Source organism: Talpa europaea (assembly GCF_964194135.1).
Source record: "Talpa europaea genome assembly, chromosome: 9".
Taxonomy (NCBI): domain Eukaryota; kingdom Metazoa; phylum Chordata; class Mammalia; order Eulipotyphla; family Talpidae; genus Talpa; species Talpa europaea.
Genome location: NC_140076.1, coordinates 31,523,362 through 31,551,320, shown reverse-complemented (window position 1 = coordinate 31,551,320; position 27,959 = coordinate 31,523,362). Strand labels below are relative to the sequence as shown.

At 34.4% G+C, this 27,959-nt stretch overlaps 1 protein-coding gene across 2 annotated transcripts in view; it reads left to right on the top strand.

Annotated features, from left to right (window-relative positions):
• Positions 1 to 27,959, top strand: part of FAF1 (Fas associated factor 1) — a gene marked incomplete at both ends in the record, with an annotated part of 326,509 nt that overhangs the window by 242,107 nt on the left and 56,443 nt on the right. For both annotated transcript variants that reach the window (XM_084242620.1, XM_084242619.1), the window contains 2 exons: positions 12,878 to 13,014; positions 17,416 to 17,504. In XM_084242620.1, coding sequence (XP_084098746.1) covers positions 12,878 to 13,014; positions 17,416 to 17,504 — 226 coding nt within the window. The remainder of the gene's footprint in view (positions 1 to 12,877; positions 13,015 to 17,415; positions 17,505 to 27,959) is intronic.

Sequence of the window (27,959 nt, the reverse complement as noted above, 5' to 3'; positions counted from 1 at the left end):
TACATGCATTGTACTTCTGTAAAAAAAATTTTTCCCTAGACATTCATCTAATTAATGTTATTCAGGACATACGTATTTAACTCAAATACAGTTGTCTATGTGTTGTCACAGTCCATGTGAAGACTGTTGTTAGGAAAGAACAATACAAAGGTGATACCTTTGACAAGACAGTCCAAAAGAACAGCATTGTACGTTTTTATTAAATTCTATTTTCCTCATACACTAGGCCTTTCTTATTACTCTGTTGGTGTTCTCTTTGGTCTTTTCCCTAAACATTCTGTTATTTCAGTATTCTAAGTATCTTGATTATAAGAGTCACAGTATTAAAATAATTGTTCCCTTTTCAAGATACACAAAGTTTGAGCTTAATACCAAGTCCCTGCCCCATTGTGCTCTATTGCCAAATCTTTTTCCTGTTTTGTGACCCCCTGTAGTGTACTCATGTGTGATTGTGTGCAAATATTCCCTCCCAATAGCTAGTTATCCTAATATTTTAGGATATACAGATTCAAATAAATTTAAGTACCAGAGGTACTTATTCCAGTTTTATATAGATTATATAAAATTATCTGGAGTTATCTATTGAAACAATTTCTAAAAATCAGATATTTCCAAATGAAATATTTTTTTAAAAAAGCAATATACCCCATCATATCTTTTGCTTTCTTCTTTCCTGAAATTGATAAGTCAAAGGTTTGTTTTCTTCACTGTTATGTCAGTATCAATATTTTTTTTTGTCTCCTGGTTGTTTCTAAAGAATTTTTAATAATCCTATCCACCTATTGCCATTTAGGTTGGTAGCATATTTCTCCTCTTCCCCATAAAGACTGGTAGTAAAACATTCAGAAATTATAAAAAAAAAAATCTTAGTTCAGTCACAGAAAACCATCTATGGAAACTGATTTCCCTGACATTTTTCTAGTATTCATTTGCCTGTCAGTCTATGTAGATACTCAAAGAAGTTTTGGTGCCCAATAATCTTAATAATCTAATCTGCCAAATATACTACCAAAATTGAAAAGAGGAAGCTTTGTTGTTCTGGAATTGGGGAGTGAGCTAGATTCCTGTTTCCTACATGTTCAGCTAATTCAGTAGCAACTGGATTTGGTATCTTTTCCATAAGCATATGTTTATATTTGTGAACTTGATTATATTACAGTAATAGAGAAAAGTAATACTTGTATTATTCGCAAAGGGCCAACTGTAGGGATTTTTTAAAGCCAGCTGTCAATTTATCTGTTGACTGACTCAGTATATAGTCATAGCAACAACTCAAGCAATCTTCTAAACAGTCTCTTGCATGGTCTTTTTTCCCCCTCAATGTTCAATCAGCACCAAGAAAGTCCTCCTTAACATACTTCTTTATACACCTCAACTACAGAAAGAATTAGGCAATAATAAAGAAGTTTTGGTATATCAATGTGCCTTGTCCCAGTATCAAAGTACTAGAGGTCATGAGCAACTCCTTAATTAGTTACCCAGCAACCACAGCAGCACAGATTTATTATTTTGCCATTATAAAAGCTATGTAAGTAATAACTTATTGCTAGTTCTTAAAGCAAAACCTGTTAACATTTACATAAGTCATTTACTGTTCTTGAAAAACTAACTTTCTTTTTTTCTTTTTTTATTAATTTTTAAAATTTTTTACATCATTGTTCATTTATAAGCAATATTTGCTTCCCCCCACCCCCTCAGGTGTAGTCCCCATAGAGTTTCCTTCACCAGTGCACCCGTGCACCATCACCTCAGTCCCCTCTGCTCCTCCCTCCCTCCCTGTGATCCCTCTCCCTCCTTTTCCCCTGCAGTATGTGTCTGATTTATAATAGTCCGTTTTTGCTTTGTTGTGTTTTGTACTGTTATTTTTTTACACTGATGTCTTATTTGGTTCCCCCATATTCCTGCTATAAGTGAAACCATCTGATATTTTTCTTTTTCCTTCTGGCTTATTTCACTGAGCCTAATTCCTTCTAGTTCCATCCACGTTGCTGCAAATGGCATGAGTTTATCTTTTTTGATTGCTGAATAATAATCCATTGTGTATATATACCACATCTTCTTGATCCAGTCATCTATTTTTGGGCATTTGGTTGTTTCCAGGTTTTGCCTATTGTAAATAGTGCTGCAATAAACATAGGGGCACAGGTGTTCTTTTGAATCAATGTTTTTGTGTCCTTTGGGTAGATCCCTAGTAGTGGAATTGCCGGGTCATATGGTAGCTCCATTTTTAGTAGACTGAGGAACCTCCAGATAGCTTTCCATACTGATTGGACCAGTTTGCACTCCAGCAATGCAGGAGAGTTCCTTTTTCACCACATCCTCGCCAACCTTTGTTGTTGCTTGTTTTTTGATATGTGCCATTCTTACTGGTGTAAGGTGGTATCTCAATGTGGTTTTGATTTGCATTTCCCTGATTATAAGGGATGTTGAACATTTGCATTTCCTCTTTGGAGAAATGTCTTTTAAGTTCTTCTGCCCATTTCTTGACTGAATTGTTTATTTTGTTTTTGTTGAGTCCTGTGAGTTGTTTGTATATCTTTGTGATCAGTCCCTTATCAGTTGACTGGAGTGTGAAGATTTTTTTCCCAATCAGTGGGGTGTCTCTCTGTTTTGGTCAATGTCTCTTTTGCTGTGCAGAAGCTTTTCAGTTTGATGTAATCCCAGGTATTTATCTTTTCCTTGACTTTCTTTGAAAGACTAATTTTCAATACACTTGCTTCCTTACTGTTTATGAAGACAAGTGTCTGTCATTAAATGTAGAATAGTTAAGCGAGACTCTGTCTGGAAGTATGAGGAACAAGCGGATATTATGAAAGTGGCATTAATAGGAATATCTATTTCTAGATTTTTTTTCCATCTGTGAAAATAGGTACTCGCCTTTTTGACCTGAGGACCTTGACTTTTTAATCTCTAAAATTCTATGACTGTCTGATGACTTGGACACAATCTTTTTCAATAGAAAAATGAGAGGTAATCAAAATTTCCTTTTAAAAATAAATATTAGGGTGGGGGGAAGCAAATATTGCTTTAAAAAATTTTAAAAAATAAAAATAATAAAAATAAATATTAGTCAAATTTGTAAGTAGATTATAGCATGCTGCCCTTAGCATTTTGTGATGGTCTAATTAGAGTGACTGCAGTAGAGTGTAACTAAGGAAAGTAGCACAGTTGTGTTCTGACTCTTTCACCAGTAACATCAGCTTCTTTACCCTTAAAACTGCTCTCTGAACTTACAGCAGTTGTTACAGATGCTTTCACTGAGAGACTCATCAATAGCTAAGAGTAAGACTATTACTTATGATTTTTAAAAACCCAAAAGATATAAGACAGCTACAACCATTAAGTTCCTACATTATGCCAGGCACTGTGTATTTGAGCTCATTTAATCCTCACTTTATATATGCGTGTGTATATGTATGTATGTACGTGTGTGTTTTTATATATATATATATATATATATATAATATCTCATTTAACCACAATTGCAAGGTAAATAGCAAAGGTTAAATTTTACATTTGAGGAAACTATTTTTGACTCAGAGAATTTCTGTAACTTACCCAAGGTCATATAAATAGTTGTTCCCAGTTATAAATCTCAAATCTGTGTATGTTTTCTTACTACAAAATGCTTATCCCATGATCTTGTCTGGCTAGATGATTCAGTAACAAAATTATACTGAAAAACTGTGCAAATCCTGGTAGGAAATGTAAGACAAGTCTAAAGCACATACCTTTGATCAGGGAACAAATGAACATGGGATTTGCCAAGCATTAGAGTTGGGAATAAAAGAATTCTCAGTCACCCTCAATTCGCAGCCATGCAGACTTTTCCCCCTGTTGTATGGCTTAACTGATGTTATTACAATCTCTACTGCCAGGAATAGAGAAATGAAAATTCAAAAGATAATGTATATTTTTAGCTGTTCTAAAAGCTACAACAGGGTTTTGACTCAGTGTTTCTTCTTATAGAGAACTTTTGCAGCTTTCTTCCTTTTTGCTCTAGTTTTGACCTTGGAATTACATAGAATAAATCTAACTTATCTTCTGTATTATTATCCCAATTTGTATTATAGTCCTTTAGCAATTCAGACACAGCTATCTTGTTTGCCCTGATTTTCTTGCCCTTCTTATCCAGTTTATTTCTTTCCATTGTTCATCATGTGATAGGGTGTGTAGACCCAGCCCTTTCTAACAATGCCCAGAATCTTGCATTGTACTTCAGAGTAGGTTTTTTTGCTGTTAAGCACAATTCTATTCTGTGACAACCAAAATCTCCTACCTGATTTTCAGGTCTGAAACTGCCCAGAATGGGCTGGGTCAGATCTCTATCATTCTCTACTAATATAACTGATAGACAAGATATTTAAAGTTTGGATTTTTTCTATTAACTCTCCTAAGTTTTATCACTCTTGCCTCTTCAAAAAGACTGGAGGGGGCTCAGTGATAAGGCATAAAGGGATATGTGTGTTCTGGGGTGAGTGAGGTGTGGTGATACACATCTGAGGAGGTGTGAACCTAGTTCCTTGAACCATATGCAATGATGTAAACCATTGTTACCTCAAATAAATAAATGTAAAACAATAAAAATTCTGATGAGAAAATTCTTTAATTTTGTTCAAGTATATAATTTTAATTTTTTGGTTTAAGAGCAAAAATGTATTTGTAAAAGTAACACTTTCAGACAAATAATCTGTCTTCAGTGGGAAGACAGAGTTTTGTGTTTTGAATACACATTTTAAAAAGTCTGATGAACCTTTCTAGAGATCTCACCATCATTCTCTTCATAGTACTCTCCTAGAACTTTGACATTACTTTTGCTGGTTTAAAATTTGTTCTAATTCTCTACTTGAATATAAGTTTCGTAACAGCAAGAACTGTATTAGTATTCTTCACTTTTGCTTCTTAATATACTACTCACTAATAATTTGTAGGCTATTATCAGAATGCATGACAGCATAATTATTAAGAATATGAATGAGTTTTGGATTCAGTCCAACTAGGGTTGGAATTCCAGTTATATCACTAGGCCACTGTTGTGAACTTGGGTGGTAAGTTGCTTAAAACCCTCTAAGTTGCACTTTCCTTTATATTGAAAATATAAACCATATCCCTCAAGATTTGTTATTAAAATTTAGTGGGACAAAATTTTTTAACGATTTATTTATTTATGCATTCAAGAGCTGGGGTACAGGCTAGAGGTGCGGGGGGTGAGAGGATCCACCAGAGACAGAGTGGGGAACAGAACAGGCAGACTAACTGAAACACACTGCTGAAGGGAGCAGCGGGCAAAACAGGAGAGGTCTGCTGTGCCATGTGGGTGGCTCCCTGGCCACCTAGGGATCAAACTCATGCTGCAGAGGCTGCAGATTGCTTCATAGTGGTGTGCTTAACCCCTTACACCACCAGAGAGGCCTGGGACAAATGTTTTTGTTTTTGTTTTTGTTTTTTTAGATTTATTTATTTATTTATACAAGCACTGGGTACAGTCAGAAGCACGGGAGGGTGAGAGAATTCACCACAGCCAGAGTGGGGAGCAGAGCAGGCAGAAGGACCGAAGTACACTGCTGCGGGGAGCAGCAGGCGGCAGGAGAGGTCTGCGCGCCATGTGGGACCCTCCTCCGGTGGCCGGGGAGCAGCCGGGGATCGAACCGGGGCTGCAGAGGCTGAGGGCAGCTTCGCAACCCATCGCTCAACCGCTGCACCACTGGGGAGGCCCTGGGACAAATGATTTTTAAGGTCTAGTTCAGAGTAATTGCTGAGTAATAGTAAGCCATTTCTGTCATTATTCATTCTAGCTTGTTAACTTCCCATTTACTCTACTACCTGTTTATCCAGTAAAAATTTACTGTACCAAACACTAACTTGAAATAGAAACACATTCTTGCTTCCCTTTTTTCCCTATATATGTCTATTTTTTCCTTTTAGCATATATGATTTGCCTACTTGAAAAATGAATAAAATCAGATGGAAATCAATAAAAGGTGGCAAAAGGAATGAATGAGTATTTATAAACATCTAGGTCTTCAGTTTTGTGCAGAACTTCAGCTCTATAATTCTGGCTGCTAAAGGAGAAATAGGAGATGTGATAGGCATGTCCTCGTATATTATTCTGTCCATCCAGTATACGTTTTGTGCCAGACACTATGTCCTAGAGTTTACATTTTACCATTTACAAGTTCTCATTTGATTAAAGGAAACCTAATAGTTCATCTCAAGATTTCTTGCCACTGAATTCAAAGAAGAATTTTATTTTATGATTTTATCTATTTGAGAGTTATTAGGAAACATCTAATTATTTTCTACTATTGTTTTACATAAGATAGATTATTTAAAATAGATGTGTCTTATATCAATCCCCTTTAAAAGCAGAAGGCTATATATTAAATCTTTTTTCAGTAATATAATTCTTTATAGAGCTTAGGTAGTCCTTTTTGATGATCTAAATCATAGCAGGTATAGAGCTTAGGGGAAAAGTCTACACAGTCAACCTGTCCATTCAACTCCCCCTGTCAAATATCAGCTGTCTCAAGTGAAGCTTTGTCAAATGCTGGGTTGTAATTGATTCTTACTTGAAAGCTTTGATAAGTGGCAGACGTGCTAATATTCTGTGTTGTTGACCATTTATATTTTAAAGACTTCTGTGTATGAGATTTCTACTAGTGCTCTCCCATGTTTTTATCTACTGGAATGATAGTTCTTTGCAAAAAATGTGTATAAATGTCAAGATTTCATGAGAAACCAACCAACTCTGAAAACACATGATGCTGAACATGCTTTATATAATAATAAAATCACAAAGTTTCCAGATTTTGCAGCTGGAAAAAATCAAAGAACATGACATGAAAATACATACATACTAAGGCAATGGTAAAATGTTTTCCAAATTAAGTTATAACAGCAATCTCAGATTCATATTACTAAACAAAGAGCTGTGTTTAGCACCATACTTGGCACTGTGTTATGGTGCTATATAACTTCTACACTATGCATAAGCAGCATTGTAAGACAAGATCATGCCCTATTCTAGGGTACAGATTTGAAGCCAAATGTCATTGGTATATCTTATATTCTGCCCAATAATTAACTGCACATGGGTGATTTCCACTTGAAAATCATGTCTGTAGACTAAATTCTCAAAATTAGATGTGCTAAGAATATATGTGCATTTTTAGCTTTAATAGATATTAACAAATTGCCCAAGGAGTTAGTGCCAGTTTCACTCACACTCCAAAGGTACAATAGAACCTATTTCTGTATTACCAATTATTTAATCTTTACTAATCTGACAGATGAAAAATGGTTTCTCAGAGTAGCTTTAATTAGGAGTTAACTCTCTATAGTTAGTTTTAATATTTTCATGTTTGTGAGTCATTACTATTTCCATTTCTGGGAGGTGTCTTTAAATATGGTTTATTATTCGTTATTGGTTTTATGAGATTTTCAATTTTAAGGAAAATTGGTCTTTGTAGTTTGATTTAAAATTTTTTTTCCTGTTCACCATTTATCTTTGGCCTCACTGTGCTGTGTCTGCCATATAGAAATAGTCATAATTATAAATTTGTCTTTTATGCTTCACTTTGCTGCAGCTGTACTGACCTTCTTGTTACCTTTCCAATATATTAGACACTCTCCAACACTCTCCAACTTGTTCTCTTTGCTGAAATTCCTTGAGATAGGCATTTTACTTCCCCCTTCACCTAGGTTGAGTTTTTGATCAAATGGTAACTTTTCGATGAGACTTTCCCTGGCTGTTCTATTTTTATGTAGCGACCTTACCTACCCTTCTCTGATTTTCTGCCATCTCCTGGAACTGACTGACTTTAGAAGTATTTGTTTGTCTCACATAAGATGGCAGCTCATCTATACAAAATAAGAAAGAGTGAATTAACATCTTTAACTTGGAGACTACATACTTGGTCCAGTGGAGCTTCCATTGGCCAAAACATTTCTGGAACAATTTCTCTAAGAACTACCTTTAAAGAGACAGCTTAAAGTTTCACAAAGAAAGCAGTACTATGTCCTGAAAACAGTGTTTCCTCATAGTGTGGTTAATTTTCATTTAACCACTTGCATCAGAATCACTAGGGTGGGATTGAGAGCTTATTAAAAAGGCAGTTTCCTGGACCTTACCTCAGATCTATGGAATCAAAATCTGTGGGAGATAGAGTTGGGTTTAAGCAAACTCCTGAAGTGATCAGGCTTTGAAAGCTTAAAGATCACTGCCCTTATAATCAGTGTCCCTCAGCTTAGTAATGTACCTTGTTTATCTAACTCAGTTTGAACCAAAGACTTAGGACTATTTCCAGAAATTAAAGCTACTCTCAAAGGACAGAGGGCATGTGTCAGGGGTGCTGAAGATCATTCCCAGTGGGAACTCTGGAAGTGAGCTGAACAATAAATGGGCATGCAGACTTATGGAAATGATATTGGAGTAGGAGACAAATCTCTTTAACAGAACTGGTTTTGATATTCTTGACATAGCTAGCAACTTGATAAGAATCATCTCACATAGAAAAGGGAAATTGTGTGTTGGTTAAATAGGTAGATGATCTTTAACATCCTTTATCTTATGTTCTGGTTTACCTACCCATGTATATAAATGTGATTGAACAAATTTCTGGACACATGAAAGAATGTGTGTAAGTAATGAGGCCTATTATTATAGCAAAAACTGCCAGTTTGATTTGTTTTAAAGGGAAGAACCTTGAGCTTCTTTAAACCACAGTGACTTCAAAAGAAGTAATATAAGGTTAGCAGCTGCAGCTAAGGAAGTGTATATAAAAGACTCCTCAAACTCTATGGGATAATATTGGAGAAGTCCTGTCACACCATTGAACATGAACTCAGCTCTCATTTTGGAGATGTGACTCACAAACACCCAGTGTGTTTAATGGTTCAATAATAAATAGTCTGAAATTTTGAATTTGATTCTTGCTTTTAAATTAATAATACTAAATGTAAATGTATTAAAAAGAAAACAATGACTTTAGTTTCATATCCACTTTTAAATGTATAAAGTTTCATACTATTACACAATGGCAGCATCTATAATTCTGTGTTCTTATTTTCCTAATACCGCTACCTGCCCTTTCATTCTCAGAATGAAAATAAAACCAGTGACTGTTTTTATTTATTCAGCAATTCTCTGATGCTATATCTTACCATGCAAAAAAATCCTGCAGTGTTGGCCTACTACTATCATTTTAATCCTGAAGTAATGACAAAAAATGTTAAATATGATTATCTACTTAATAACATAGCTACAGTTGTTTTAAAGATAAATGTTATTCCTACTTTATATTTGTGGCTCCCTTAAACTCACAAAGTCATATTGAAATGTAATGATCAGGAAGCCTCACATAAAGTAGTTAGCAGTTTGTGGCCTCCATTTTTTGATCAAACGTGCCTCCTTTAACATAGCCTGATATATATTAAGTACGCAGTTAGTGTTAATGGAATTTCATTGCCCTCCCCATAAATTGCTATTTATTTTAGTATATATTTTATGTTGGAGTATAACTTAGTAAAAGTCAGTGACTTATGTAATTATGATTTTGATTAAAAGAAAACTAAACTATATCCTGTTTTGAATTAAAATGAGATTACTTTTTCTCAAATCTGATTTATTATAATCCTAGTTTCTATTAGCAAGATAGAAAAGATCTATGCTTCAGAGATTGACAATTTTACTAAAGATTAATATGTGCTAGCCATCAGATGTTCAGTTTATTTTCTCCCCAAACTTTAGGTTAAAACTATTTTATCTTTCCAATTTTAGATTCTTACATGCAAGAACTGGTGAATATAAGCTACTAATGAGTTTTTGTTTCTTTACCAAGACCAAAGATTGAAACTTTCCATTTCATAACCCCACCTCTACTGCCCCCCACCTCAGGGACCAATAAGTTGTTTTATTATACCTGATTTGTTATTAACTGTTTCCTTTAATTCATTTTCTTAGTCCTTCCACCCCTATTTGCCCTCCATCATGTTACACACTTAGTGAAGGTATTTGTTATTTGTTATTTTAGTTTTTGGTTTTGGGTCTTGATTTGATAACTTGTTATTCTCCTTCCTCAAATAGGTCTATGATCAATAGGTTGTTGATTTTATTAAAATCTTCTATAACTTACAAAAAGTTATTTGTCCTTACTAAAGAACAGTTGTCATTGCTTCTCCCTTTGGGTTTGAAATTATAGGAATCCAGTTGTTACAGAAAACATTTGTCCCCTCATGGCACCTGACTTTGTTAAACATCATATGCAGTTAGGTTGACATCATTGATGCTGCCACTAAATGAATTGTCACACCTTTATCTCTTTAAAAAGGAAGAAAATATCACAATTATGAGAAATACATTTTCTCTCTTAAAACAACTTTTTTCCTGGGTCTGTTTTTGCTCTAATTATTTTGAATTGGATTTTTGCTGCTGGTAGTATTCTGTGAGTGGTAGCTTTGTGCTGTGAATGATCTTTGGAGGAAGTAGCTGAGCCTCCTAGCCATGAGAAAGATGGGATGTCTATATTATGAAGTTCTTGTAAATTGTAATGGAAAGAATTTTGTAATTTGGGACTGTCCATTGGCCCTACAGGCTCTTGATGATTGCAATTTGACAATCTCAAAGTAAACATGATTCAGATCTTAGGAAGATTAATCAGATTAATTAACATTTTAACAAAATCGCTCTTTGATTACAATAAATTGTTAGTTAAGGCCAGTAGAAAATGTCAACTGGTTATGTGATCCCTGTATATTTCTCAGCTACTTCGAAAAAATTAAGATGATTTGCCAATACTTGGTACAAAACTGATCACTTTGTTGTTTTTTTATAGTTAATTGAATGGCTAATGTGCCTTTGAAGACTGTACCTCTCTTGAATGTATTTTGTGTTGTTTTGAAATTTGTGTCATGTGTTAATTTAAACCAAATAAGATACCTACATTTTCATAATTATATTCCCTCCTAGCTCATTTTCACTAAAGGAGAATTTGGGAAGTTCACAGTTTCCAGGCAGAATTGCATTGAATTTGAATTCTTAAAACCACTAAGGCAATCTGCCTTCCTATTTCCTTCCTTGTTCCTGCTCTTCCTTCACTCCTTCCCTTTTTTTTGGTGGGGGGTTGGAGGGGGGTGGTTATCCTGTTTAGCTAGTATTTAATATCACTTGTGAGAGTATGCTGTGATGGGCATCTTCTGTGTGATATCCACTTAATCCATTGGTGTGAAAGCAACAAGGACCTATTTTCTCCCTTTTGTAGGAAATGGCATTCCAACTGTTTTTTGACATCTTTAATTTCAAAGGTTGTCAATGATCAGATCAGGGTCAAGATTGACTTCAAATATTTTAGTAAGAAGCAGAAAGAAAAATGAGATCCTAACTTTCTAGTCTTCTGGCCTACATATCTCCATTGATGAATTAAAGCTATATTGGTGTGAAATTTGGTATGGAGGCTTAGGCTGCTTGAGCACCTTTTATCCCATAATAGTTGTGGAATGTGAAGATCTGAATTTCCATGGGGCACTGATATTTCATGGCCAACAATGGGTTTCTTAAGGCCTTGTCATTTCAAATTGCCATGAGGTCTGGTTATTGCTTTTCTAAATGTATATATGGACCTGCCTCCCAATGAACTTACTGCAGTGGTGCTAACTTGTCATGACACTCTTGCTGACAGTTCTAGTGGCCCTTAACACGATCTACTTTCTGTAGGCACAGCACAGGTTTTGTGGAAGATTCAGCCTAAATTTCTGGAATGACTTTCTATAGACAAGAAATATATTGGTTTTAAAAATTAAGAGGTTTGATTCTGTTTTGAATTTGGATATCAAATGAATTTGAGCACATGACATTTTAATGTCGTTTGTCTTTTCAAATAGATTTACCTTCTAATGCATGTGACGACAGGACTTTGCTCATCAGCTAGAACATACATTTCAGAGGAGTTGTTACCTAAAATATTATCATAAGGCATAAGAAAACACACGATTTAAGTTGCCTTTCATGAACATAATTAAGAATTAATAAGCCAGTACCAGTGGCTAGTCCCCAGAATTTCCACTGTTTTGCCTTTTGTGACCTGTGTTATTAAAAGTCCATTATTTTTACAGACTTTATTAAATTGGATCTTATTAAAGCATTCTGTATTTGCATTTGGTCTTTCATAATTCATTATTATTATGACATTTACTTTTTACCATCAGATCTGAAAACATATCATAAGCTACCCTTTTCTCTTGAAAGAAATGCTAATTTCAAACAGTCCTCTAATAGAAGAGAAAAGCTTTATCAGTTTTTTCATTTATTCCAGATCGTGTTAAGAATACTAATGCTAGACTTCGGTATGCTAATATCTCAGAGCTTTTTTTGGTCAAAAGCTTAGAATTATTATTTTTATCCCATACTAAGTATGAAACTAGAAGACCTGCTACTACTGGAGAAAACACAAATCTGAACTACAATTCTTCATCCTAAAGGCATGAAAATGTTGCTAAATCCTGTTTAGACTAGGGTGATAGTAGTTAATTTAACTTTCTACTATATTATCTGTCCTTTTAAAAATATTCTTTCCTCTTGTTTTAAAAAAATTCATTTGTTTTTCTAATAGTTTAGGGTAGTACAGCTTATAATATTTTAAGACTAAGAATCCTATGCTATTAGTCCCAGACAGCATTTTAGAGTGTGCTTCCTGCTTTTCTCTATGATAAAATTTGTGTCATTTATGATATAGTTGAAAACTCAGTATGGCAAGATTTTACATATTAATATCAGATATGCTATTCGTTTTAACATTACTAATATAATAATTTTTTTTTGTTGGAGTACTAGTAAATGTATTAAACTGAAATGAAACTTACTTTGTATTTTGTCTCATTTTAGATTTCTGACAATGTGCAATAGACACTTTGGCAGTGTTGTTGCACAAACCATTCGGACTCAAAAAACAGATCAGTTTCCACTTTTTCTGATTATTATGGGAAAGAGATCATCTAATGAAGTGTTAAATGTGATACAAGGTAAAGTACATGTCATAAAGGGAGTGGAGTGTTTTCTTGTGTGTGTGATAATCTTATAGTTTTTCCCATCAAAGCTGACAAAGCTCTCTATTGGTGAATATCTTTGCATTTTAAAATATAGATTACACTGAAGAAGAACATCTTCAAAAAGCTTAGGCACTATGAACAATGAAATAGGCTACATGAAAATCAAACAGAAAGCATCTTAATAAAATTGCACAGCTTTTGGAACATAAACTAGTCAAAGGATTGATATTCAGAATTTTTAAATTCTCTTAAGTAGCAATTAGGTCATAATCATTTTTCAGACATGACATGTGTATGTGTGTATATTTATATATTTTTTTTCTTGCCATGATATCGACTGGTTGAAAGAAATATCTTTAGTTTTCTAGAAAATCCAGTTACTAGATATTGTGAATTGAATTGTTCACAGTGACAGTTATTTACCCCTATTTGTGTGAATCCACATCTAGGATGCAACCCTGAGGCGTGAAGCTGTAAACTTCCTGTGAATTTAATCACAGTGCACATTCTTTACCAAAAAAATGAGTGAATAATTTTTTTACTGTTATTAATGTACCCAAGGATTAGTATAAAATATAACCTTGTTCATGGTAAAGCCTGAACTGAAAACAATTTGTCCTCTATGCCACAGGGAAGAGGTTTCAAGTTCCCTTGCAAAACTTATGTCTGTGATAATATCTGCCCCTATTTAGTCAAAAGTTCTATAGCAGATGTGATGGGGGAAGGAGGGGTGGTTTTGAATTTTAGTGTCTTTAAAGCTCAACTAGAACAAAATCTCTAGAATTTTATGTTTTCTCTATAACTAGAACACTGAGTTTCATAAACAATGTTGGAGAAACCCTTCTGGGGAAACTGATTACATCGGGTAAATATATAATAAAGATATTTTATTCCTGTTTTCCCTGTCAGAGGCAACATTATAATAGCTAGTGGTTCTCTAAGTGTGGTCCATGGATCTCGGAGATCCCCTAGACTCTTTCAGGTCAAAATTATTTTCATATTTATGATAAAACTTTTTTTGTTTTGCCGTTCTTGCTGCACTAACATTTGCACCACTGGCACTAAATCAATGTTGCATAAAATCAAGTTAGCAGAATCAAGATCATGACACACAATAGTGCTATTGGCCATATTCTTCACCTCCATGTACATACTGTTTAAAAAAATAATACTTTTATTAAATTTTAACATTTTTAATAGTTTGTGTGACACAATGAGAAGTGTGGATAAAGCACTTCTGCATTTTAAAGTACACTGGTAGCCTCAAAGAAAAGCACTTCTGTTGTTGCTTGAGCTTAACCAGTTATTTTTTTTCTTGAACATATTTCTTGAGAATGACTAATAGGCAAACTGTACTTATGTAGCCTGGATATTTGGCAAACATTTTTTCTTCCAGAATGAACAAATTAAGTTTGTCACTTCAAGAAAGATAATTGACAGTGTATGTTACCAGTGATAACATTAGAGCATTTAAGTGCAAAGTTGTATCCCCCACCATAAAATTGATAGCTTAAATACTTTGCTGCTGACATCAGTGGTGATGTTAACAATTTTTTTTATATCATTAGTTGTTTCAGTATTCAGAAGAAATTCATAACTCACTGAACCAATGTTTTTCAAATCACCAATGCATGTTACAGGAATTGCCACCTATCTACAAGGGATACATTCCAAAACCCCCAGTAGATGCCTGAAACTGCAGATAGTACCCAGCCCTACATAGGCTGTATTTTTTCAATACATACATACCTGTGATAAAGTTTAATTTATAATTTATAGGCACATTAAAAAGTTAACTAATGGTAACATAGAACAGTTAAAACAATATACTGTAAGAAAAATTATGTGGCTGTGGTCTTTCTATCTCTCTTTTACAATGTCCTATTGTAGCTAATATTTTCAGACCACCATTTATTGTGGGTAACTAAAACCACAGAAGGCAAAATCGTGGAGAAGGGAGACTACTATTGAAAATCATGCATGGATAAAAGATCCATTCAAAGGGGAAGATTGTACAGTGGATTTTAATATAATAAAGTATAAAAAATTCATTAATATGACTTCATATTCCTGTGTACCAAATATTGTAGATTTTTACTTGTTGGTTTGGGTCTATTAACGAAAAATATCTATAATTACCTATAAAAATACTCCTTCCTCTTCCAACTACATATCACTGTGAGGCCAGATTGGGCAGCTAAGCCAGTATACTGTAACTGGTCTAATGTAAACGTAGACATGAGAATCCAGTTGTATTCTATTAAGCCAGACTTTAAAGAGGATTTGCAAAAAATGTTAAAACAATGCCATTCTTCTCACTATTTTTTTTCCTTTGCAACAGAATCATTTTTGATAAATGATATTTATATTAATATATAATGGATTTACTACTGTTACTTTTAAATGGATTGATAAATGTTTTAATTTATTGAATTTTAATTTCTAACACAACATGTAAATGTTGATAATTATAACCCACATAAAAACATAAATTCCTTGGGATCCTCAGTAGTTTTAAGAGTATAAAGGGGGTCCACAAAACAAAAAGTTTAAAAATCACTTTATTTGGCTATCAAGATTAAGGTTGCCCTCAACTGCTTTACTGATATCTTTTCTCTATATTGCATTATTAAGGATTTTGGTTTAAAATACCTACAAGTCTAGTGTGGCAGTGAGTCCTTATTTTAGGCTTGAAGCATCATTAATGAGCAGGGATTTAAGCCTGAAATTTAGTGGTCATTATGTAGTTACCTGTACAACTATAGTATTTTCCCATTGATGCTTCCAGAATCCTCCATAAAATATTCATTCCTCATATACTACAGCTTGCAAATAAGAAATGAAAATCAGAGATCTGCCTAGTAACAAAATCTATTTTGAAGATACTCCTAAACATGTTGCTACTTGTCATATCTGTTAATATAATTACTAGTGGTTGTATGTGTAAAGCACTTAACATTATCTCTTATCATTCTAAGAACTATACAGAGGTAGTGTTATTTTTATTTTTCATATAAGGGAATTGATCTCTAGAAAGCTATAGTCAGTCACTTATCCATTTACTAAGTGAATATTTGTTAAACCCTTGTCATGTCCTAGGCAACTTCTAGGTACAAGATCACATATCTTGTAAATAGCAGAACTAGGGTTAGAACTAAGACTACACCATCAGTTCTGCTTTTTCACTACCATGACGCCATGCCAAGACTACATACTTTATCTAACTTATTTATTGTAAAAGTAGCATTGACTACCAATGTAGCTTAACTCCATATTGCCAGTGCTCATAAGGAAAGTTGGGAAAAGGATCATGTTAGTCAAGCCCTACTCTGGTAGAATACCAACAAGGATGTTTGCTGTTTGCTGTCCTCTTGGTGACCGTTTCATAATGGGGCAAGAAGGTCCCTTCTCAAACCCTGGAGAAAGACTCACTTTTTTGCCTGCTGGTATAAAGAAAAGAATTACTATCTTTGTGAATTTATCTCTTGTGGATATATCCAAAGAAAATAGTAAAATTTACTGCATTAAGGAATGATATATATAGTGCTATGTTTGTTGCGGACTTGGACAGGGAATTAAATAACTTAAGGGAAATCAAACCTTTTAAATACCCTCCTCATAAAGTTTATAGCATAGTTTTAAATACCCTCCTCATAAAGTTTATAGCATAGTTTTAAATACCCTCCTCAAAAAGTTTATAGCATAGTTATTTGAAAGAGGCTGAAAGGGAAAATTATCAATTGGGCAACAAAAGAATTCAATTTTTTTTTTTCAGAAATTGAATTATTATTTCTTTTACCAAAGAATTTTTGGTAATAATTCTAAGTAGTATATTGCAGTAGCAAAGAGGACAGACTTTTGAGTCAGGATCATATGGATTAAAACCCACTTAATCAGTTTGATCTTAGTTGGGGCAGGTTGCTTGACTTCTCATTGTCCTCCTTAAAATCAAACTCATAATAACTCCTTCATGAAATCTTTGTACTGATTAAGTGAGTTAATATATGGATAAGTGCGAAGCCTAACTGCTGGCATATATGACAAATGGTAGTTGTTACTAGTGTTAGGTGTTTTCATAACTTGAAAGAACTTTTGATCCTCCTGACTTGGACAATCTTCTTTATAGTGATAAAAATTCTTATTAGGATACTGTTACCACAGATCTAAATATTCTGAAACTGCAACTGCTAATATATTGCTTTATCTAGTTGAACAGCTTTTCAATAAATACATGAAAGTATTTTAACCAAATATTGGCATATTAGTTTGTAATTTGTTTAGACTGTAGTTATTCCTTACTGATTAATTCTACAATAGCTACATTTTTAAATAATTTCAATAATGTGACATTTGGCGATATCCACATATTTCTAGGTAACACAACAGTGGATGAATTAATGATGAGACTTATGGCTGCAATGGAGATCTTCACAGCCCAACAACAGGAAGATATAAAAGATGAGGTAAGGTAAAAAGTGAAGTGTACCTTTAATGAGATTTTGATAAGATAATTTGTCACATGGTGATGCTTGCTTATGTCATAATTGATAAATAAGGATGATAAGGATGAATTTCTATATTAACAATAGGACTTTTATTCCATTAAGTTTACCGTTCAGTCCTTTCTTTTCATGACCCCAGGACCCAGCAATTTGTTTAACTTTATGGACATTTGTACTTTGCTAATTAGAGGTCAATTTGCAGGAAATGAATTCTAAAGCATGTTTACAGAAAAAACTACAGTCTAGGAAGTCCTGTCTATGATATATGGATTTTTTTCCCTCAATTTTAAGGTTCTCCTAATTTTTAAAAAATGCTGAGATTAGTAATAACTACATTTTACATTTTAACATGAAGCTCTGTGAAAATTCGTAAAAGACCTTCCAACCATCTAAGCTGGCAGCCATATTTAGATGATATAGATGACATGAACCTGGAATCTCAAATAAAATGTAATAGAATAGTACCACCAATATTGATAATAATAATGATCAACACTTACTGAATATTTATAATTTACTAGGCACTATGCTAAGTACTTTATATTTATCATCTCCTGCAATCCCCAAAATAACTCTTTGAGGTTGTGTATGAGTCATAGCTCTGGCAGGATGCAGATGACATTTTCAAATGGGGTTATTTGAGAAGAATTTAATAAAGGAACTGTTAATAAAAAGGAAGAAGATTTATGGAAGTCTAACAATAGATACTACACACATCAGGGCTAAAGGGAGCCATTATCACTCTCAGGTTTGAAGGCCTAGAAGAGGGTGCTATATAGAAAGAATTAGTTTTATAGAGGGATATAACCAGCCCTTGGTGATCTGGTAGGGAGGAGACCAGGGAATAATTATCTTCCAAATTCTGATCTCCTGCTACTACCTCCTATTGACCTAACCCAACTCTAAGCTGGCAGGCAAGAAAACTTCCCTGGGCAAAAATTAGATGACGCATGATTCTTGGAGGGCAAGTGGAACATAAACTAGCTCAGATTTGTTACTGTTACCTGCACTTTTCAGATGAGAAAACCAAGGATCAAAAGCTTAATTAAGTTCATTTACCTAAGGTCACACAACTAGTAAGAGCTATAGTAATCTCAAATAACCATTAGTACTTTATCAAGAAATTTAGATTTAGAAAATAGCCTTAGATGAAATGGGAAACAAATATTAGCATTTGTTAATTTGAGATGGTAAGTTTGCAGACATTTATAAAATTATCCTTTTTATTTTTCTATTTGTTTTTAATTTTTTTAAGATTTATTTATTTATGCAAGAACAGGGGTACAGGCCAGAGGTTGGGGGTGGGGTAAGAGGATTAACCAGAGACAGAGTGGGGAGCAAAACAGGTGGATCTACTGAAATACACTGCTGAGGGGAGCAGCGGGTGAGACAGTCGAGGTCTACTGCGCCATGTGGGTCACCTCCCTGGCCGGGCATCAAACTCATGCTGCAGTAGCTGTGGATTGCTTCATAGTGCCGATGCTTAACCCCTTGCACCACCAGGGAGGCCCATGTTTTTAATTTTTAAAAAAGATTTCCATAGAGCAAATAAGGGAAAGTTTGATATCTGATAATGATGAAAGGTTTCCAGACATAGTGAGTGTTTTCAACAAAATACCCTTTAGCTTTTGCAAATAAGAAACATGTAGACAATTCTAGTATAACTTTATATTTTTGTATTTTACTTTGTTTACTTATATCTCTCTTCCATTAGACTGTGAGCTTCAGAGTAAGAATCAAATTGTATTCACATCTGTAACTCTATCCCCTAACAGTACACCCAGAACAAGGTATTTACTCAATAAATCTTTGCTACATGATTGAAGAAGTGAATGCCTAGAAGAATTTACCTGAAAGTATTCCCTGAAAAAATAATAGCAGATGATAGTGGTATAAAATCTGATGCGTCCACACTAACAGATATTAAAATTTGGAGTGTTATAACTAGTTTAGGGTCCTAATGCTTATTGGGTTTCTTTTGTTGCTATAAAAATATTAAGTTTGTAATTTTTCTTAATAGTGTTTCATTTACTCTGAAGGAAAGGTAATCGGGTATATGGTAGAAAGATGTTTATCTGTTACTCTAAAAATTGACAGTGACATTTTGAAATAATGAAGTACTGTGCTTAGTTAGGAATTTGTAATAATAGATGTGTTGCCATTCAAGATTACATTTATCCTGGAATCGAGGTATTGATTGACAATAATTCACTAAACACATTCTTCAGACATTTAAATCTTGAGTCTCATTAGTATTAGATTTACAGATTATGCTGTATAATAATATGAATGCACAATATTTGCATGCATATTCCCAGTTCATTCTTTCATCTTAATTTGTGTTCTTTATAATGCATTGGCAAAGAAAATGACTTTAATTCCTTTAATACTGAGCACAAAATTTAATATGAGGGTTACAGGAAAAATCCAAGGCTCCATATAATTGAAATTTTTATTGAAATTTAACCATACGAGGTATTTCTTTCTAAGGATTTCTCTTTGTTTTTAGAGTGTCTTCATGAAAGTTATCGTTCAGGTCATAAGTAGTGTTCTTAAGTAAAGTTTTTCTTACTTTAAAGGCTTCTTTTGGTGTATAGTAGATCATGATAATTTGGTATCTGGAGTTTGGCAAGAAACATTGTCTCTCATAATTGTGAATTTGCCTTTATTTTTTAAAAATTTAAATAAGATTTTATCTTAAGCTTGCAATTAAAATCAAATTTATGAGCAGTTTTGAAGGATGGCTGCCTAGGCCTAAATTTATTAAACTTAACTTAGATTCAGTTATATCCATAACTTCAGTGATTGCATCATATTAATGCAACCAGAAATACCTATGCTGTATAAAGCTTTTATTAAATAAAACCAAGCCCAAACCTTACTCAGTCTGAAACATTCTTCAGTGGCCCAGAGCGGATTAACCTGTGTAGCGCTAATTGTTCTGGCTCTAACCAGGAAGTATAAATTACATTAGCCACTGTTTTAACACAACGGCCTCTGACTTTATTCATAGCCATTTACATTAATGTTATTAGTTTGATTTTGTAAATATTTGTTGAGCATCTATCAAATGTATATAACACAGGGCTAGTTCTTAGGAACAGAAAGGTTCTTTGCTCTAATTGGAGACTATTGGCAAAGAAAGGATGACAAGGAAAGCAAATAGCCCTACATTATAATATAGCCATGTTTTAGAATTCATTTTTGCTTGCAGTCTGGTTCCAAACAATAGATGCTTTCTTTTTTTTTTTTTTTTTTTAAGATTTATTTTTATTTATTTATTTATTTATACAAGCACTGGGTACAGTCAGAAGCGCGAGAGGGTGAGAGAACTCACCAGAGCCAGAAAGGGGAGCAGAGCAGGCAGAAAGACCGAAGTACATTGCTGAGAGGAGCAGCGGGCGGCAGGAGAGGTCTGCGCACCATGTGGGACCCTCCTCCGGTTGCCGGGGAGCAGGCGGGGATTGAACCGGCGCTGCAGAGGCTGCGGGCAGCTTCGCAACCCAGTGCTCAACCGCTGCGCCACCGGGGAGGCCCCAATAGGTGCTTTCTAACATGCAATTGGATTCAATTTTTCATATACACTATGTTTTAAGCCATGAGTAGTCTAGAAACCTCTGTTTATCAAATTATAGCATTTATTTCCTGATTAATTCATTGTCTAATTTGTTTGTTCATTAATCCACAGTTAAATTATTTAAAATTCTCTATCATAGGAATCAGGATTGCTCCTGTCCAACCTAACCTCTCAGATTAACTTATTTCTGAACAATAGCTCAATAATTGTTGTAATCCAGATACTAGAGATCAGGGCAAATTTCACAGGCAACTATATCATTCTCATTTCTTTGGTAGTGCTGACACTACATTAGCCCTAATTGGGCAAAATATGCTAAAAGGATATTCTCAGCTTATCTTAAAGATTTCTCATATGGAACTTAAAAACTACTGCCACAGCACAGAGAGGGTATGCTTATTAGCTTGTGGCAGCTTTTTGTGTTGCCAAGGGAACTCTTTGGCTTTATTGTCTGCTACATGGAATATGTTAACTTTTTTGTATTAAGCTTTTTCTTAACTGTTTTTTAGCACTCCACTTCTTTTCCTTTCCTCTGTTTAAAATCTCACCATTTTTATACCTTTTTTCTTTCCAGAGCTAACAGTGATAAACAGGGTACAGATTGCTGTTTTTTCTTTAGAACAGGAATAAGTCATTACAAGGTAGAGGATTAAAAACAACATCTTTGAGCAAAAACTGAAGCAAAAGTTATAAAACAGACCAACCTTTAAAGGGATCTTTTGCTGTTACTCTTCTAAAATATATATATAGCTGGACTACTTAAAACTTAAAAAAATATGTGTTGGTCAGTTTTTCCTGAAGAAGCTATATGTAAATTTAGATTTGACATTAAAAAACATTTTAAAATATTAACATTGCAATTAAAATGCAAAAGTCATAGAAGATCTAATACACACAGAGAAGTATTTGAGGAGAAAGGGCTAATTGAGTTAATGTTAATGATTAGGGCACTACATGGATAGTCAAGTATGCCACAGAAGCCTTTCTACGGCTAGTTGCTTTCTGCCCAGAAAAAGGGTTCCTTTTTTTATTTTTTGAGATTTAACTGACTTATATTAGTTTCAGGTGTACAATACAATGACTCAGTATTTGTATTATGAAATGACCACCACAATAAGTCTAGTCTGCATCCATCATCACGCTGTTAAATTTTTTTCTTGTAATGAGAACTTTTTAAATTTACTCTTCTAGCAACTTTCAAATATACAGCATTAGCCATAATCACATGCTGTACATTATAGTCCTGTGACTTATTTATTTTATAACTGAAATTTTATACCTTTTGACTGCCTTCACCCATTTTGCCCAGGCTCCACCAACCACCTCTGGCAACTACCACTCTGTTCATTGTATCTATGAGTTCAATTTTGTTTGGTTTTGATTTTATGTTTGTTTGTTTTCTAAGATTTCACATATGAGTAAGATCTTGTGGTATTTGTCTTTCTCTGTCTGACTCATTTCATATAACATTCTGCCCTCAAAGTCCATACATTTTGTTACAATCACAGCATTTCCGTATATGTGTGTGTGTGTACACACACACACCTGCACTGCATTTTCTTTACTCATGCACCTGTTCATGGACACAGGTTGTTTCCATGTCTGGCTATTTATTGTAAATAGTGCTGCAATGAATATGAATATGCATATCTTTTCAATTTCATGTTTTTGTTTCCTTCAGATAGATACCCAGAGTTAGAATTGCTAGATCCTATAGTATTCCTATTTTTAATTTTTTTGATAAATCTTTATACTATTTTCCATGACTGCACCAATTTACATTCTCACCAAGAGTATATAAGGGGGCCTCCCCGGTGGTGCAGCGGTTGAGCACTGGGTTGCGAAGCTGCCTGCGGCCTCTGCAGCACCGGTTTGATCCCTGGCTGCTCCCCAGCCACCAGAGGAGAATCCCACTTGGCGCGCAGACCTCTCCTGCCGTCCAGACCTCTCCTGCCGTCCGCTGCTCCCCTCAGCAGTGTATTTCGGTCCTTCTGCCTGCTCTGCTCCCCACTCTGGCTCTGGTGAATTCTCTCACTCTCCTGCACTTCTGACTGTACCCAGTGCATGTATAAACAAAACAAACAAACAAATAAAATAAATAAATAAAACATGCCTCTATTAAGAAAAAAAAAAGAGTATATAAGGGTTGTTCCCTTGGGCCTCCCCGGTGGCGCAGCGGTATAGCGCTGGGTTGCGAAGCTGCCCGCGGCCTCTGCGGCGCCGGTTCGATCCCCGGCTGCTCCCCGGCCACCGGAGGAGGGTCCCACATGGCGCGCAGACCTCTCCTGCCGCCCGCTGCTCCCCTCAGCAGTGTACTTCGGTCCTTCTGCCTGCTCTGCTCCCCGCTCTGGCTCTGGTGAATTCTCTCACCCTCCCGCGCTTCTGACTGTACCCAGTGCATGTATAAACAAAACAAACAAACAAATAAATAAATAAATAAAACATGCCTCTTAAAAAAAAAAAAATAAGGGTTGTTCCCTTTTCCCCACATCCTCGCCAACACTTGTTAATTCTTTTCTTTTTGATAATAGCTGTTCTAACGGTGTGAGGTGATAACTCAATGTGGTTTTGATTGCATTTTCCTAAAGAGTAATAATGTTGAGTGTCTTTTCTTATACCTACTAGCCATCTGTATGTCTTCTTTGGGAAAATGTCTATTCAGATCCTTTACCCACTTTTTAATTGGATTGTTTTACTATAGAGTTGTATGAGTTCCTTCTATATTTTACGTACTTATGCCTTATTCTGAGATATGATATGCTAATACCCCATTCGGCAGGGTGACTTCATTTTGTTGATGGTTTCCTTTGCTGTGCAACTTTGTACTTTGGTGTAGTTCCACTTATTTATTTTTGCCTTTGTTTCTTTTGCATTTAGTGTCAAATCCAAAATTTCATCAAGCCCAATGTTAAGGAGTTTTAGCACCTGTTTTCTTCTGAGAGTTTTGTGGCTTCAGGTCTTATGGCAAGTTTTGAACCCATTTTGAGTTAATTTTGGTGTATGATATAAGATAGCAATCCAGTTTCGTTCTTTTGGATGTGCCTGTCCAATTTTCTTAACACATTTATTGAAGTAACTGACCTTTTTCCACTGCATAATCTTTGCTCCTTTGTCAAAATTCATTGACCAAATAAGGATGGGTTTATTTTTGGGCTCTCTCTTCTGTTCCATTGATGAATGTATCAGTTTCTATGTCAGTACGCTACCGTTTTGCTTATTTGTAATCTAGTTTAAAATTAAGGAGCATGATGTCTCTAGTTTTGTTGTTCTTTCTCAGGAGTGCTTTGACTATTTGGAGTCTGTTGTGGTTCCATACAAATTTTAGGATTTATTTTTCTATTTTTGTGAAAATGCCATTGGGATTTTAATAGTGATTGCATAGAAGTCGCATTTGCTTTGGGTAGTATAAACATTTTAACAATATTAGATCTTTCAGTTCACGAACACAGACTTGCTTTCATTACTATCTTGTAGGTTTCAGTGTAAAGGTCTTTCACCCGTTTGGTTAAACTTATTCATTAGGCATTTTATTCTATTTTATGTAATTGTAAATGGTATTGTTTTCTTAATTTCTCTTTCCAGTAGTTCATTGTTAGTGTGGAGAAATACAACTGATTTTTGTGTGTTGGATAGGTATACTGAAACTTTACTGAATTTGTTTTTTAGTTTTTAGATTTTGGTGGAATTCTTAGGGATATATAGGATGACATTTGTAAACAGACAACTTACTTCTTCCTTTTCAGTTTGGATAAGTTTTATTCATTTTCCTTGACTGATTGCTCTGTCTCGGACTTCCAATATGATGTTGAATAAAACTAGCAAGAGAGGTCTTCCTTGTCCTATTACTGATTACTTAGAAGATCTTGTCAACTTACCATCATTGAGTAATACATCAACTGTGAGCTTGTTATTTATGGCCTTTATTATGTTGAAGTACACATTTCCTCTGTACCCACTTTGTTGAGAGTTTTTGTCAAAAACGGATATTAAATTTTGTCAAGTGCTTTTTCTTGATCTATTGCGATGATCATATGATCTCTCTCAATCCTTCATTTTCTTAGTGTAGTATATTGCGTTGATTGAATTGCAGTTATTGCACCATCCTTGCACCCTAGAAGTCCTACTTGATAGTGTTGTATGATACTTTTATTGTGTTATTGAATTCAGTGTGCTAATATTTGTCGAAGGATATTGTTCTACAGCTGATTTTGTCACTAGGGTAATGCTGGCCTTGTGTAAAATTAGTTTGAATATGTTACCTCCTCTTCTGTTTATGGAAGAGTTTTAGAAGAATTGTTGTTAGTTCTTTAAATATTGGGTAGGATTGAACAAGGGAAGCCATTTGATCTTGGAATTATGTTTGTTGGGAGGTTTATTGATTACTGATTCAGTATTCTTACTAGTAATCACTAGTCATTAGGCAAATGCAAATCAAAACCACAGTAAGATACCACTTTATACCAAGTACAATGACTAGAATCAAAAAGTCAGGTAACAGGCATATTGGTGAGGCTGAATGCTTATAAACTGCTGGTGGGAATGTAAGATGATATATCTACTTTGGAAAACAGTATGGCAGTTCCTCAAAGTTTTAAACATAGTTATGTGGTCCAGCAGTTCCACTCTTAATTATAAGAGAAATAAAAAGAACGTCTATACAAAAATGTACACGTCAATATTTATAGCAACATTATTCATGTTGCTATACATGAATAGCATCAAAGGACAAATGATACAGGACACTTTATCACATAAAGTGAAGTATTATTTGGCCATAAAAAGAAATGGAATCTTGATACATGCTTCAATATCAGATGAATCTTGAAAATTTGTAAAGTGAAATAAGCCAGTCACAAGAAGACCACATATATGAATCTGTTCAGATGAAAGTCCAGACTAGGAAAGTCCATAAAGTCAGAAAGTAGAATTGTGGTTGATGAAGGTTGGGAAGGTGGTCAAGGTCTTTAGTGGGTTGGGAGTATAGGAGGGAGATAACTAAAGGGTATGTGGTTTCTTTTGGATGAGATAAAGATGTCCTAAAGCTAAGTATGGTAATAGTTGCACATGTCTATGAATATATCAGAACCATCAAATTATATATATCAAATGCGTAAAATGTATGATAATGCATAAATCATATCTTAATAAACCTTTTTTTTAAATAATAAATTTTATTTTTATATTCCCCCATACAATTGCAAACGCCCCATTCTGACCCCAATCCTTCCCCTCCCGCCCCCCACCCCCCAAAAAGTGTCTCTGGTTCATATTTTTCTGTTGATTTTGATTTTCACTTTCTTATATTCATTTTCCTGGTCCCTTATTTAAGTTCTCTAGATTCAATAAACCTTTTTTTAAAACTAAAACTCAACAAGAAGATCATGATTAGTCACATGAAAAAGATTGTATGAGAATGTCAATCCAAACACTGATCTACTAAATGAATTAGCTGGTAATTAGTATATCCCTCAAATTTTGATATGGTGTATGCTTTCTGTAAATAATTTTTTCTAATTTTCATGATATAGTTATTACTCCCATTTTATTGAGGAGGAAACTGAGGCTTGTAGAAGTTAAATAATTTGCCTATGGTTATACAACCTTGTCAAAATCAGAATGCATACTTAACATGCTTTTCATCCATTATGACTTCTTGTAAAGCTGAGTCACATTTACATTAAAGATTAATGGAATAACCAAGCAATGCTCTTACCAAGATTAGGTAGAATCAGAGTGACTGACTTTAAGAATAGGTCAGACATTCACAAATTCCAAGGATCATATTCATCAGAGTAGAATAAGGCAGTTTGTCATAACTGTCTACTTTCACGCATGAAGTAATGCTCACTGTTAAAAAGTTATATCCACACCCTATTTATTTTATTTATACATGTTGCTCTTAAAGTGCCTGCTGATAGATCAGTTCATCCACGCTTGACACCTCAGGGTAAAATTTAATAATTTGTCATATGTGAAACTAATGTAAAGAGATTTATGCCTCATCATTGGCATTAGAGTTCAAAACACCTGTTTAGAGCCATCCTTTTACATTTTCTGTTCTTTTGCCTGAGGTGGAAAACTTCTTTGTGGATTACAGTAACACTTTTTGACAAGCTTAGACTAAGTGGAGCTGCCTTGTAATGACAGAACACAATTGATGAGGTCTCAGTAATGCATTTTTTTTAATTTGGGCTGTCAACATTTATTAAAGGTGCTCATTGTTTAACAGTTGTTTAACCTGTCTATTTTTTGTTTTTAATAACAGTATAGTCTAACAAATCATCTTTATTTTTCTAGTTACACAATATTAACTAGCTTTGTGGGTAATATATAATATATTTAGTTTTTGTATTTTCTTTGTATACCGTTGTTTTAAAAGTATATGTCTTAGTGTTCTCTAAATAATTAAAACCGTCTGCTTCTTCTAAAGTTTTTTTAAGTGTACGTTGAGACCTTCTAGCGTCATAAACCTGACAGGTACCTAAAGAAAGTGTTAACTGAGACTCTCTTAAGTCAAATCCATTTAAAAGACTCAGAAGAAACTTTCCTTGTCCTAATATTATACTAATTTAAGTCACTCTCATAGTCCTCGTGAATTTTCCTTTCCCTCTAGGCAATATGTGGATATGTTTGTGAGAAGAAATTGGGAATTGAAAGTACCTGTGCATTCTACCTTTGCCTTGAATTTGTTTGCTACCAAATAAATATGTTTGCTGACAGATTGAGGATTTACCGTAACTGGTTGTTTCTAAAGAAGCTTAAAAAATAAAAGTGAGAGACCACTTTGTATCTATAGTTGGAAAGCTAAAACATAAAATTTACAAGCGTAGTTTATTATA